Source organism: Solea solea, chromosome 20, assembly GCF_958295425.1.
Source record: "Solea solea chromosome 20, fSolSol10.1, whole genome shotgun sequence".
Taxonomy (NCBI): Eukaryota; Metazoa; Chordata; class Actinopteri; order Pleuronectiformes; family Soleidae; genus Solea; species Solea solea.
The window spans coordinates 20,957,650-20,971,071 of NC_081153.1; the positions used below are offsets into that span (position 1 = coordinate 20,957,650).

The following is a 13,422-nucleotide window of genomic DNA, read 5'->3' on the forward strand; positions in this document are numbered from 1 at the left end:
TACAGTTTACATGAAGGCCTGGCTCCCAGTGGGTGGTTCTCCAACCTGTGTGTGACACCAAACTTCTCACCTTTGTGTTTTGTTATAATTACTTCCTGCTTTATGCGTTATTAATTTTAGAACTTCCTGTTAAGTGTACATTCACAGGAATAAAAAAAACACAGTCATGTTTGATATTTATAGACACTGCTCATTGTAGATTGTAAGAAAAACTCAGCTCTTATTTCTCATAACAATCCCCTAGCCAACATTTATTGACATTGTATTTTAAAAACTATCTGGAAACACCTGGATAATGGTTAAATGTTGTTTTAGTTCCAGTTGAAATATGCTGAGGGAAACAAACTACACAACAAGGAAACTATAGCCTTCCAAGATTTGTTCGACAAATTCATTCGTATAACACTTTTTAGATATGAAAAGCAATAAACAACTTTGCATTTAATCAATTACAAAGATTATAACCACCAAGAATACATAGACTTAAAGTAGTAAAATATAATAAAACATGTAAGATAAGGTTATAATAATGACAGCGAAACCTTAAAAACTAAATTTCCACCTTTTTTTCCACATACTGTCATTGTTTTTGAATAATTCAGATATCCAACCCACTTTGTTTAGTTTTGACTTTTATGACTTGATGATGTTTTGCATTGCACCTGCTGATTATTGCAGGGCTGTTCTCTCTTTTTCCATGGATTTAATAGTCTGAAAAGCATTTCAATCTGTTTGAAGGGCAATATGAATATAATTCTAATGCAGCGTGACATTTAGGTCTTTATACTTCTGTTCCTCAAACCGTTTTTTTTCACCTCACAATACAATACAATCTGATTTCTTTCTGTACTGTATTGTGCCAACAAAAACCTTTTGGCTGTATTTACATAAATGTGATATAATTGGAAGACAATTATATTTATTTTTACATATTGATTTATTTAACAGCAACAACACGTAAATGCAACTTTCACAATACGAAAATGAAAAGGCTCTTTAATGACACGTTTTTATTTGTAACATATCAAGGTTTTTGGCTATACATAAATGTGGTGTAACTGGAAGAAATTTGTATCTATATTTAATTATGATTGATTTATTTTACACATGGATGCAATTCTCGCAATACGAAAATGAAAACACCATAATCAATGCTCTTTATGGACACATTATTTGTAACATATCCATTTTTATATAAGTTCTTTTGGATACACTAATATGTGATATAATTGGAAGGAAATCACATGTATTGATTGATTTTTTTTGACATCTGAATATAAGGTAACATATGCCATGTATAGCTGTACGTAATTTACAGCCCTTGTCCTTGGTTACACATCAATGATACTAACTACAGTGATCACAATAGTGATGAAAACAGTGTAAATATTATAAAGGATATACCTGAAATACATCAGAAAACAGCAAATAACTGCTCTTGTTTTTGCCTTTCACACATCATCGCAGGACACAGCAGGACAATGATTCACATGACTGTTGTCTTTTGTTAATGATTAAGCTGTGTCACTCAGACCTGTTCAGTTACTCATGGAGGAAACTTTTATTCAAAGCAAACAGTGGAAACAATAAAAAATTAAATAAAAAGTTAACTCCAGTGCCGAGCCAGCGGGGTGCACTCACGACCAAAGAGCCTGGAGAACCAAAGAGACGCCCAGCAGAGGGATGGACATGGAGATGAGGCTCAGTCTGTTCTCTAGTGTCACTGTGGTTCCAGTGGTTGCTGCAGTGGTGGCAGCGGTGTCAGTGGAGGCAGCAGTGGCAGTGGTGTCAGTGGAGGCAGTGGTGTCAGTGGAGGCAGTGGTGGCAGCGGTGTCAGCGGTGTCAGCGGTGTCAGTGGAGGCAGTGTAAGGCTGCGTTGTATACGTTGTCTCGTTGGATGTCATTGTTGTGTTGACAGCTGATGATGAGTTCTGAATACAGTAGACACCATAAAGAAATGACATGCATAAGTATAATAGATATTAGGACATTATAAAGCCCGTGGCCAAGAGGAGAAGAATTGGAGTTGTAACTGGAGGGTTGGCAGTTGAAATCCTGGAAGGGCTGGAATGCCCTTGAGCAAGGCACCAAATCCCCCAATGCTTTCTGGGTAATGGGGCATTCAGTGTGGGCAAAAATAAAAAGTCTAATTATATAAAAAGATAATAATTAAAAATCAAATTCTGCATATAATATATTAGATATTGTAACAACAATCTGCCATTATGTGATATTTATGTTTAATATATAAATTTTTTTTACTGCCAGTTTGTGCGTGACAAAGTAACTTATTCGCAGTAAACCTATTATTTATTGATTGATTTAATTGACTTTGTGCATGTGTTGCAGCCATGTGGAGACACCACGCTTATCCTGGTCATTCATCTGTGAATATATACGATAGTAGTATTTGATTTAGTTAAGTATTATTTGTTCAAATGTGGTTTTCCACAATTCTGTTTCCTTCCTCCCTTAAGTTAGTTTCGTAAGTGGAAGGTGGGTGGAGAGAGACATTTAATATTTACATAAAACACATATTAAATGTCTCTCTCTACCTACTTTCTATTGGTTAATTATTAGTCCCACAATGGGTAAAGGTAAAAAATAAACAGATATTTCCACATCTATGAATGTACAATATATAAGTTATTAAGATTCTAAAATAGAATAGACTATAAGTAACCAGAATATACAGTAATATTTACAGGGTATCCAGGATTAACACTTCCCTCTCCTTGTATTCTTATTCTGACACTGATTGACTATATGTCCATATGTCACGTCCTGGTTGTAAATAAGAGTGCCCGACAAATTTAAAGGAGGCTAAATTAGTGGAGGCTAATTAATCTGAAGGGTAGTGCCTTGCTGTTGTCCCCACACAACACAGAAATTGAAACGCCACAAAATTAGTAAATAAGTTGAATACTGGAAATAAATGTATGTGTGAATGTTTTGTAACAAGAATTCTGTCTCCCTTTGAGATGACCAATAAAGCATATCTATGCTATTTATCTGTCTAGCTAGCTACAGCCAGAGTAGTTCAGTTTCCAATTTTGTAAAAAAATAATAATACATATATATATTTACCTGTGCAAAGACAAATTCCATCAGAACCAGTGAAAACAGTCCCAGCGCAAGATTTTTCATATTTGCTGAAGGATGAATTCCCTTCAAGGCTAAAACTAGAGCTAACGTTATAAAGTCTAATTTAAGGTTTAGCTCACTCGTGTGTCCTCGCTGTGTGCATCAGTTTTGTAAACATGTGTTTTTGCCTCATGCAGTCAGGTTTTATGTGCATGACATTCAGATTATTCACCTGAGTCCCGGTTTTCTTTCCAGGAGGTCCAGCCTCTGGTAAACCATAAATGCAAAATAACAAGCAAATCCAAAGAAATCAGTGTCGTCATGGATATAAGAGGCAAATGAGGTGCAATAAAAGAGTTCCTCACCATAGTGATTTCCAATTTGTTTTAATTCATTTAAATCAGATGGAAGTAGAGTTAAACTACCAATATATCAGAGCTTGATGTGTTTTTGTTTCATTTACCTTCAATTCAACAAAGAAATGTAACAATTTCCCTGTTGTTCTAAATCTGTTATGTGATATTTAGTTAATCTAATTCTGCATTTAGATTCTAAAGAATATAGAGAAACAACGAGACACCTACTATATTTGAAGAAAACCATTTTCACTTTTGTCATTCCACCCTCTCATCCCAGAGTCTTTCTCATTCTGGAGAATCCTTGAAGCAGACCATTAGACACATTAAAGGTGGCTAACTTGAATTTGGATGAAGTGAACTGAACTGAATTTCTTGAATCTAAAATCAAAGGTTCAAAGGTTTTTTTTAATAATAATTTACAGAATACATTTAAATTCTAATGCCTGTGAAATTACAATTTTATTTGGTTCAAATAGTCACTTACATTTTGAAGTAATGTATGCAAAGAGATTTTGTGAAGCAGTTCAGTGCAAACAATGCGTGTTGCATTTAAGTGCTAAATGTATGACAGTTGGAACCGTTAAATTAAGTTGAAAAAAAAAAAAATCAAACATTAACATAGACTTATCATTTAAAATAAGATTAAGACTTAAAGCACTGCAGTGTCTCTTGGGTGTACATGTTCAGCCTGAGGCACTGTAGACCAGTACGGCGATGGTCGGCACCAGAAGTTGACTGTAGTAGCCAAAGACTCCACACCCTCTGTTATATGGTGTAGTTGCTGTTGTTGCAGTGACGTTCCCAGTCGTGGCCGCTGTGGATCCAGGGGTAGGAGTAGTTGCAGTTGGAGTAATTGCAGTTGTAGTAGTAGTAGGGATAGGAGTAGTAGGAGTTGTTATTGCAGTAGTGATAGGAGTAGTATGAGTTGTTGTATTAGGAGGAGTAGTAGAATTGGTTTCACCCTGTAAAAGACAAGTTGGCATTACAGAGATGGAATGACGCCAAGGTTGTAATGTTTATATTCCCACATGGATATTTTACATGTGGTTTCTATTCTATTTGTTCAGATTTGTATATGACCATGAACATTTCTTCAGTGTTAAGGGCCATTTATACTCTACACAAGACAGAGATGAACGGAGCTTTGTGTCCCTATACTTTGATTGCATTTCGTCCGTCATTGTGCACAGGAGAGCTTAATCATGCTTTTTTGTCTATTTAAAAACAAGCACAATAAAAGAACCTCTTCAATGGTCGCCATGTTTGTTGATGCCTGCAACTTGGCACATACACTGCCCTCTAGAGGAAGGATTGCGTCCATAGCAACGCAAAAGATGCACAAATGCATTTAGGACCATGTAGGTGGAACATTAGAGGGAATTTAAAATAAAGAAACAAAAAAGGGGGTTTTCATTTTTACTTTTGTTATTAGTTTGATGTTTGTGATTCATTGATGTTAAGTTACATTAATGCAGAAGAATCAGAAAGGCTAATTCAAAGTCTTCCTATAGTCTTACTTGTTGTAAATTGGGACATCTATATTTTCATTGTGATATTGTTAGGATTATTCCTCTATATTCATTTACAATTTTTATATAATTTGCCAGCACAGTAGAGTGTCTTATCCAAGCACAAATTGTCACGTGTCCCACTCTACCCCACATTTGGTCTTGATGCTATAGATTCTCTTGTTCTTGCACTATGTACTTAGAGACGTGTGTAACATAAAGAAAGTCAGCGTCAGACTACCAGACTGAATTATGTTAAATTACAAATAAATTATGTCAAGCAAAAGTTAGTGTTGCTTTGAAGAAAACCCTGTCACTGTACAGGAAGGCAACAATTACACATATTTAAACTTGGCAAATAAAACTAAAACTCCACTCATAAAAAAATAAATAGCTTACAGAATAAGGTTATTATGCCTTATTCTGTAACCTATTTATTTTTTTATTCTATAAAAACAGAAGTGAGAAGATAAAAACATCACCCTTTACCCTTATCAGTTACTTATCACATGGCTAAATTTCCATATCATGCCCTGCTCTCGTTTTTCCTCATATCTGTATTTCCTGCCTGTATTAAACTTTCAGTTAAAGCCTCGCTGCAGTACAGAAGAATCTGTGTCCAGATCAATTGTGGTCAAACTATGCAAAGGCCAAGCACCTGCTGTCCCAGTATGAGGTATGATGCATGTTTTTTTTTTGCATATCGCTGTGGTTGACGAGAGCCAGCAGTATGTAAATGGGACGCACTGTTTGTTTAATGTATAAAGGTCCACAGTATAGTTTTGTTTTTACTTTTTCCTCCCAAGAGGATTAGGGCCACATGTGGATCTTTTTGGGAAACAAATAAAAATGAAAAAGCCAGAAATCTGATGGGGAAAAAAGACTTTCATCTCCGTATTCTAACTTTCATCCAAATACTTTTTTCCCTTGAATTCTGATTAATCAGATTTTCTCTGACTGTAATCTTAGAAAATCTTACTTCTTCTTAAATGAATTCTGACTTTAATCTTGAATCTGACTTTAATCTCAGATAGTAATTCTGACTTTTTTATCTTTTCTTTCTCAGCATTATGACTTGAATCTTAGAACTCTGGCTATTCTTTTTTGAATTTTTTTACTTTGCTTCCAGAAAACATTCACATGTCGCCTCTTCTGTAGAAGGAAGCCCATGACTCAAAGTGTACCTGTCTGTATTCATTTTAGCAAACACATAAAATAAAGTCAAATAAAATGAGATAAAATTAAAAATCTGATTCTTAAATGAATCTTGTCAACCTATGCACATTTTAAAGAAAAGCCCTGAAAGGACTCTTAAAATTCTCTGTAAAAGACAGAAACAAGTAAGTTATTTCATGCACATTTCAATTATATTATTTCAAATATTTAACCTTTGTTTAACCAGATAAAAGACCCATTGAGATCAAGATCTCTTTCACAAGGGTGACCTGGCCAAGAAAGGCAGCAGCACACATTATAGTTAATATTTTATTATTCCTTACAAGAATAGAAAAAAATGCCCCTTTGACTTTGCATTTTGTTCCATTTACCTGACCTATTTGAATCTGACCACATTGTTAGAAAAACAAAACACTGTACACTCTGCTTGTTGTGTGTCCACTAATCCCAGAGGGTTAATGTTTGGCCATCACTGACTGACATCACTGATCACCACCTCGGGTATAAAGCTGAGTACATGAGAATATTGCGACTTATTTTGCTTTTTAAATTTAAATTTATTTTCATTTTTATTTTATTGCTGCACAGTTGCACAGTGGGGCTTGTTGTAGAGTCATTTCACTGGCGGTGTACTTGTACATCCACATGTGACAAATAAAAACTTGAATCTTGAATCTTGAATCTCTTACCTCCACGCTGCCCAGTAACATGAAGGTCAAAGTGACACAGAGGACAAGCATCTCGAACGTCTTCATCTCGGAGTCCAGCTGTTCCCTACGTCGGTCAAGTTGTGGCTGCTCCTGCTTTCCTGTCTGTATTTTTATACCTGCCTGATTTCCTGAACTGATAACAGTTAGTGGGAAGTGTAGAGCAGAAGGAGGAGAAAAAAACAACCAAAAAAAACATTTACTGTTCCCTGAAGAAGCACCAGCCATATATCTACATCAATAAATAACTCCAACAACAGACAACATCTAAGTCTTAAGTCTTTATTGTTTAAGGTATTTGACCTCATGTCAACACCACGCTATTCCAGATTATTCATATTCAAGGTTATTCTGGCTGGGTGTGCTCTTTATTCATGACATTTCTAATGTTACATGTGGTCAAATTTAAACAAAAGCAGTTAAACAAAATGTGGTTAAATGTGTAATTCTTGCCCTTCCTGTCATGTACCTGGGATTTTACAATTTTCAGTTTCTCTTGGTAAAAAAGTGAAATAAGTTTGCATTCCTATTTCTTTAATTCGGCTTCATCCCCTTCATTGTTCATCAGTATTATCTTTATTTCCCTTTCCTTAATTATTTTTGAGTGTCTATTATTTTAACTTGTATATGCTTGTAACTTGTTTTTCTACCTCACGCATACTTTTACTCAATTTTGTTATTGGTTTTTCTCTTGTATTTATGTGTGAGGAAAAATAAAATTAAATAAATGAATAAAGCAATAATAATGTATGTATAGTTAAAAAAACAAAACAAAAAATATTTTAACAATAATATTAACAATTTGATTTTGACCAGGATCATGGGTGAGGTTTTACAGTGTAGAGTCTGTTTGCCGAGTAAACATGAAACATGGGAATGACTGAGTATAATAGCGTGACACTTTTAGGGACATTTCACATGTTACCTCTGTCCTTTTAGGTCATTTTTTTACTTAGCATGGGGAGATTTATCACACGATGACACATGCAATAAAAGATGCTAAAAACTGACAAAATGTTACTATTATTACTGTTATCCTGTATTTAACAAACAGGAAAACACAGGTTTACACAGTGTATTACATTGTAATGAATCAGAATTTTGATGAAGGCTCACATAAATGTTACAAAAATATTTTCCACATTGATTATTATTGTTTCTATGTCCCGACAATGTGAAATCTTCATTTTTCATTTTTATTCAATAAGCAAGAATAAACAAGCCTTTATGGGGTCCTAAGCAGAATTAGATTTTGGACCCACCACCAACCAACACCTATTATTGATACCAATAACACCAGATAACTTAACACAATTTAGATATCTAAATATATTATCTAGAGTTCGTTAATATGTTAAAATGTTTTTGTTTTTTCTCCACACACTAATGGCTTATGCCTTGGGTCGGCTCTGCAGGTGCAGAAGCTAATTTGCTTCCTATTCATACTTAACTTTTTATTATTGTCAGACAGAAACTTGTAAAGACCTAACAATGGAATATAACCATAGAAACCCATCAGTAGTGACTTTGGGGAGGTGATAAGACCCCACCCTGATAACATCGTGTGATAACACAAGAATTCTAGTGCTGTGAGTATATTTGTGCTGAAAATTTGGTTAATGTTACATTTCACTTGTTGACCTCCGACTCGGGGGGAATGTACCACTGTGATATTTAGATTTTGATACCAAATACAAATAGTTGTAGTAAAACTACTTCCTTATCGCGTCCAGTGAAACAGAACTGATGCAACGACCTTGGTGAGCTTGTAAGAGAAGAAATAATATCTGAATTACACTAACGCTTTGTTAGAGCCTGTTTATTTTCCTATAAATCTTTGACTTATCTATTTTTTTTAAGGGAAAGCAAACAGACAATCCCTCTCATATGGATTTTTATTAGGTCGAAATATGACTGAGAGAGACAAAGAGAGAGAGAGCGAGATGGACGCGACAGTAGTGAGGACTCTTCTCTTCCGTGTGCACAAGACATTTGAAGGTTTTTAAATACAGCCAACAATATATACAAAAAAAAGTTGAGTAAAGAAAGTATAGCTATACTATTTTATTTTATTTGAATAAAAATAACACCACCTAAGGCTACATCGAAACGCAGATGAAAAAAAACAACCTACTTCCTGTTACAGGTTTTGACTAGACACTATGTGAGGTTACAGCCAGTCCTTTGTGGAGCCTTATCAACCGTGTCATTATCACCATTTTCAATCTTTCCTGGTGTCACACGTTTAATGTTTCTGTCAGATAAACGTGCTCCGTGTCATCAGGGTCAGTAATCTTGACCTTAAGCTTTTATTCGACATATTTTATCAGAAGAGTGAAATCGGCTTAGTGTGTTCAAAACGTTAGAGAAAAGAAAGATAAAAGCAATATGTTTTATTTGATATAAAAACAAGAGTAGTCAGAAAGTGCAGACCTCTGGCAAGGCATTATCACTTTATCACCTGTGTTTTTGATCCAATGATCGTTATAGAACAGTCTGACCACAGTGTGAGGAGGATCAGGTCAACGTACAGCAGTAAAAGTTAATTGACATCAATATTTATGTCACCTCTACTGAGGCTGCCATTTTGGACCACCATGTTTTTACAGTAGCCCACAATGGACAAACTAAACATCTTTTGAATTTTGCTAACTGAAGGCTATACTTATGTTCTCCAACATTCTTGGAAGGGCTGAGTCAGGTGAGAGATATTCAGCTGTTGCGTGCAAACTCACCAATAAATGTTGTCACACTTTACACACAATTCCAATCAAAGTTTATTTTTTAATGTTTATATGAACTACTGGTAAAGTTCAATACAAAATATGAAAACAATAAAAAAGTATGAAAACAATAAAAGAAATAAAACAATAAAAGCAATAAAAATATAGAAGTGCAATCAAGAATTGTGTAAATTGACCGACCATATTGCACATGGAACAAAGGAAAAATGGTATCTTATTGTTTTGATTCTGGGGACCTTGTACAGTTTTTAGTATTTCTGGGGCTATGTTAGCAAAAATCGAATTTACTAGCCATACAAAGGACACCTGTGTTGAATATTTGCTGCATAACAATTATTGTATGATGATATAAAGTGGTTCATAACTCTGTTTGAATGGAAGTATTGTAAACTCCTCACATATTCTACTATGACACAATAACGTTAATGCTTTTGCAAGCATTTTGTGTTACTTTGTAAGTTTTTCAACCTCGTCTTGTTGTCCCAGTGGGTCTGTGTTTGTGTTGGTGAGCAGATCCTCTCCTACTCTTGAGAAGGAAACACATTAGCTGCAAAAGGGATGGAGGATAAGGAGAATTTATTTTCCACTGTGCTCATTTGAGTGAGAACATCCTCCCTCATGTGTTTGACTGTAGCTCAGAGTTTCTTAATATTCCTATCGTTTCTTACAGCTGTGCGAGAGGTCATAGCACCAACACTGTCCAGCACTGGTGCTTCAAATGGGACAGACAGTAAGTTACTGAAGTTATGCAGTAATGTTTTATAAGACAAGACGTTGATTGTTCACAGGGTTTTATATGAAAGTTAATTGTTGCCTTTGTATTTCCTGATGTGTCACACACTATACCTTACCGAGATGAGTGTTTAAAGTTCATCTGAGGCATTAGTGTTGAACAAAGGCAACAGATAAACTGCCTTTGTTTGCCTGTTACCTTACCTACAGTATTATGTCACTGTTTTTTTTCCATCCATCCATTACCTACAGCTTTATCCTCCTGTGAGGGGGTGCTGTGCCAATCTCAGCTGACATAGGCGTTATGTCACAAGTATTTTATTTGAAATATCCTTTTTGCAGCTTATATGACATGGACATTGTAAAGCTAGATGGAGGGAAATATGTTTACGGACCCTGTAAACAATGTGTAAGTTGGTGTTATTTTACAGCTATAGTTCTCTGAACACTGTATGTCCTTTTGTTTTATGCCCTGTTTACAGAACGGTTTGAACAGATTTACAGGTTTACCTCACTTTCAAACCCAGATAATGAGAAGGATGACAGCTCTGATGAGGAGCATCTTCCACCAGTCACAGTGTAAGGTATGTTATCAGTCAGACCATAATCTCTTTACAGTCACAGTCAGAACTGACAGAGAAAATCGGCACTTCAGGTGAATCATGGCTTTGTTCATATATTTCCTTCCTCTTTATTGATAGACACGCCCATTATATTGTACATAAGTGATATTTGTTGACATGTTCACTCAGTGTTGTATGTCATAGGTACCAGATATTTAGTTAAAATGTTTGTAATTGCAGTTTCAGAATGCTGTAGAAGAAAACCCCCCAGCAGATACAGCATGTATGTCCTGAAAGAAGAGAAGACCTACACCTTCATCCCTGAGCTACAAGCAAGGACTGTGCAGAGGACTCAACACTGGAGTGAGGACATGTCAACATCAGAGACTTGGACCATTTGACCTGCAGCGTCCACATCAGCGTTGATGCAGACAGAAGCCAGGAGCGGTCTGGGTCTTTACTGCAGCATATCAACAACAATCATACACTGAGTTGATTCTAATATGTGACATCGAGACTGATGCTGATATGGACTGAAAACAGCTGAAGTTCACCACACTTTTGTTTCACAACAAAAGTAAAACAAAAGTTTTACATACGTAAAACTTATAAACGTGTCTTTATATGGGAACCAACGTAGCGCTCAGTTGTACATTTCAGCCTCTCCACATTTTAAAAAAACAACCCATGTTACCCCAAAGTACTGGATAAGCTTACAGAAAGTTAAAATAAACAATGCAATAAAGTCAAAAATAAAAAAAATTGCGTAAAGCACAGCAACAGAAACAACACATAATAGAAAAAAAATAAAAGGAGGACATTGTTATTACTCATTAAAATAATAATAAAAATAAATAATAAAAGAAAAAAGACAAGCTCAACTGGCTTATACGGTGGTTTAGTGGCTAGCACTGCAGATCACAGCAAGGAGGTTGTTGATTGGACCGAGGGCCTTTCTGTGTGGAGTTTGCAGATTTGGGGTTTTCTCCAGGTTCTCCGGTTTCCTCCCAGTCCAAATACATGAGTGCAGTAAATGGTTGTTTGTCTCTGTGTGTTTGCCCTGTGATGGAGTGGTGACCTGTCCAGAGTGTACCCCAACTTTCACCCGATGTCGGCTGGGATTGCTCCACGATGATATCCTGCAAATCCAGCCACTGCGCCCCCTACTGACAATAGGAAGTATGACTTCAGTAACAAAGGCATTCCAAAGAAAAGGTGTACATTTACAATGACAACCATAAAATCCTACTAATATGCAGTTCACCACTGTTTAAACCCCCTGAATGTGGCCCCTCTCTGACGAGTGGGAGGATCAGTGAGAAAAGATCTCACCAACCAAAACACAGTGTCCAACATGAGCCATGTCCTAGACTGACCTGTGATGGGCAGTAATGAGCCCCTCTCTAAAAGCACTTATTGCATTTTATGAGGGTTTAGGGTACGAGAGATAATGGTGAAGGGCCCGAATTAACTTCTTTGCCTGGGGCCCCCCAGAGTCTAGGATTGCCTCTGCAGGTTGTGGTCTACATTTGCTATACTCTGACAGAATACATTATTGGTGGCCTCTCTCTAGGGCTCCCTGCTGTTTCATTCAAAAGAGTTAACAAGCGAAAAAATAAGGCAAACACACATCAGTTTAGAGTTAAAACAGGACACAGAAGAGGTTCTGCAGTAGCAGGTTTTTTTTTATATATATATATATATATATCATACTGCAGTGCAGATGTTTTTAAATTCAAATGATGATAGCAACTGCATAAGGAAACTTAACTTGTTCTTGAAGTCAAACCAAGGTCTTTTAAACAGGAAGCCACATCACATGAAAAACAGAAATCACTTCCTTTTAAACTCCAGATTGATGCAGTGACTGCAACCTTTGAGCTTACATAAACCATGAATGAGGTCAGCTATAATCATTAAACAAATAAAAAAACACAGGCTTACTCATAAGTGAGTAAGCAAATTCATTAATAGCATTGATTTGCTATTAATGCTATTAATAATCTCTTTGTTCGGTTTGAGCTGGAAGGAAAACGAGCTTCACTCATTTGACTTTTATTTAACCTCATTTTGCATACAAGTGTTTATGAACAGATTACTCATTTCCCTTTCATATCATGTGCGATACCTTGATACTGATATGCTAAATTTCTGAATGTAATATTACCTCCAGGTAGTATACTGTATATACCATATTCTATAAGCACATGTAAATATTTTAAACTTTACTTTTGATTTGTAGTTGTACTTTACATGAAAGTGTCCACTTACTGCACCGATGCATTTTATTTACCTCTGCAAAGAAGATTGTTTTGTTTGTCTTTGTGTGAGCAGCATAACTCAAGGAGTAAGTACTGTACTTTTTACTGTAAATGTAGGGTTATTTGTTGTTTTTTACTTTCCAGAAAGCAGAGTGGCAAAATGTACATATATTAATCTTCATCAGTACGTTTGCTTTTACACTATGGCCTTACTACAGTATTTTACCATGGTCCATGTTGTTTACGTTTACTACCGCCATCTGGTGGTGTGAAACGTGTTTGTCACTG

General features: G+C 35.8%; 1 protein-coding gene across 1 annotated transcript; it reads right to left on the bottom strand.

Annotated features, from left to right (window-relative positions):
• Nucleotides 1–3,454: 3,454 nt before the first annotated feature.
• LOC131447576 (uncharacterized) lies at nt 3,455–6,925 on the bottom strand. The gene is made up of 2 exons (XM_058619449.1): nt 6,817–6,925; nt 3,455–4,405 (listed from the first exon to the last, which is right to left on the bottom strand). Exons 1-2 carry the CDS (start codon nt 6,880–6,882, stop codon nt 4,127–4,129), a joined length of 345 nt encoding a protein of 114 aa, XP_058475432.1. The 5' UTR covers nt 6,883–6,925; the 3' UTR covers nt 3,455–4,126.
• Nucleotides 6,926–13,422: the final 6,497 nt, after the last annotated feature.